General features: G+C 40.2%; 1 protein-coding gene across 1 annotated transcript; it reads left to right on the plus strand.

The window, feature by feature from the left end:
* Window positions 1-491: 491 nt before the first annotated feature.
* On the plus strand, window positions 492-1,437 carry LOC126936433 (olfactory receptor 4C12-like). The gene is given in 2 exon segments (XM_050759229.1): window positions 492-917; window positions 920-1,437. Coding segments are annotated over 2 exon segments (909 nt in total). The 5' UTR covers window positions 492-526.
* The last annotated feature ends 813 nt before the right edge of the window (window positions 1,438-2,250 follow it).

Genomic DNA, 2,250 nt, shown 5'->3' on the forward strand with positions numbered 1-2,250 from the left:
GGACACCAAGAAGCTTCCAGATAGGCAACATGGAAAAAGGGATGGCTCAGGAAAGAAAGAAGTTCTCTATGTGCTTGGTCTTTTTGTATGACTTAAAATTGGCAGAGCAAATTGGAATTTTCTCTGCTAAGTATGTGCACCCGTTGTCAGGTGAAGTATATCCATCTTGGTGTACCCGTAAATGGGTTACACATATGGCCACATCATGGAATGGCTCTTGAAACTTGACATTTTGTATTTTTATTTTTATTTTCTGATTGTAAAAGTTACACATTTTTACTGTAGAAAATTAAAAACAAACCAGAAAATTATAAAGAAGAAAATGCATACTATTAATACTTACATTGTCAAATGTCAAATAGAAACAAATAAACAATTGACATGGTTTTGTGTTTTTTTTTACTTATTGTAAAGCTAGAAAACATATGACATCAAAGATATATTTATTCACTAAGTGAAAGCCTTATTGTTGAGGATGAATATGACTTATTTTTCAGAGCAGTCACCTGTCACCTGAACACAGCTGATGATGAGGATGAATAATGTGACTGAGTTTATTCTCCTGGGCTTGACTCGAAATATGGAGCTTCAGAAATTTTCATTTGTTGTGTTTTTGATTGTCTACTCGGTCACCTTGGCAGGCAACCTGCTCATCATCCTTACCATTAGCACCAGCAGGTCCCTGGCATCCCCCATGTACTTTTTCCTGTTTTACTTATCCCTCATGGATGGCTGCTGTTCTTCATGCATGACCCCCAAAATGCTAGCTGATACTCTTTCTGTGAAAAAAACCATTACTTTTAGGGGGTGCATGACTCAAGTCTTTGCTGGGCATCTTTTTGGTTCTGCTGAGATTGTGCTTCTCACGGTGATGGCCTATGACCGCTATGTGGCCATTTGTAAACCCCTGCACTACATGACATCATGAACCAACAGGTGTGTAGATTCCTTGTGGGAGCAGCCTGGGTTGGAGGCTTTGTTCATGCAACAATTCAGATCCTCTTCACAGTCTGGCTACCCTTCTGTGGCCCAAACATCATAGATCACTTCATGTGTGACTTGATCCCTCTGTTGAAACTCGTCTGCATGGACACTTATACCCTTGGTCTCTTTGTTGCTGGCAACAGTGGATTTGTCTGCCTGTTGAACTTTCTCCTCTTGATTGTGTCTTATGTGGTCATCCTATATAATCTGAAATCTCACAGCTTGGAGGGGAGGCGCAAAGCCCTCTCCACCTGTGTATCTCATATCACTGTAGTCATCTTGTTCTTTGTGCCCTGCATATTTGTGTATCTACGTCCAGCAACCACCTTCTCCATTGACAAAGCGGTAGCTGTGTTTTATACCATGATAACTCCTATGTTAAACCCTTTAATCTACACCCTTAGAAATGCAGAGGTGAAAAATGCTATGAAGATGCTCATGGTTAATATGTAATTTCTCTGCCACTGCTGTGATATGTAATACTCTGATCTGACTGAAGTCTATAAGATTTTTGGGAGCTGGAGCACCTCCTAACATGCTCATTACTGTATTTCTCTCCTCCTGGTTTTCTAATCTCCTTTGGCCCTTTGTCTTTTGGTCCTTGAGGCTGATCCGTTTGTCAGTCTAATTCTATCATGACAAACCCTGTTTCAAGGACCAAAGAGTGACTTTATTATGAATCTGAAATCAACAAAACAGGCAATTAGAGTATGGATAGACAAAATAAAGTGAGAAATTTGTTCAGAAAAGGTAGTATGCTGCAGAGGTAAGAACAGATTCTAGAGTCAGTTTCCCGGGTTTGACTGTGACCTAGGAAAGTTATTTAACTTGTTTATTCTCACATTTTCTTCATTTGTAAAAATATTAATGATAGTATCTCTCTCAAAATGTTGTTGGGACATTTAAAGTGGTTAGTATTTGTTAAGTGTTTATAACAGTATGAATGGTAAATATTGCAAAAGTGTTTTTTGTTTGTTTTTTTTTGAGACAAGATCTTGCCTTGTCACCCAGGCTGGGATGCAGTGGCATGATCTCAGCTCACTGCAGCCTCGACTTCCCAGGCTCAAGCCATCTTCTCACCTCAGCCTCCCTAGTAGCTGGGGCTATAGGCATGAGCCACCACAGCTGACTTATTTTTGTGTTTTTAGTAGAGATGAGGTTTCACCATCTTGCCTAGGCTAGTGTGGAACTCCTGGGCTCAAGTGACCTGCCCACCTAGGCCTTCCAAAGTGCTGGGATTATAGGAGTCAGCCTAAAAGTATTTTT

Source organism: Macaca thibetana, chromosome 14 (assembly GCF_024542745.1).
Source record: "Macaca thibetana thibetana isolate TM-01 chromosome 14, ASM2454274v1, whole genome shotgun sequence".
NCBI lineage: Eukaryota > Metazoa > Chordata > Mammalia > Primates > Cercopithecidae > Macaca > Macaca thibetana.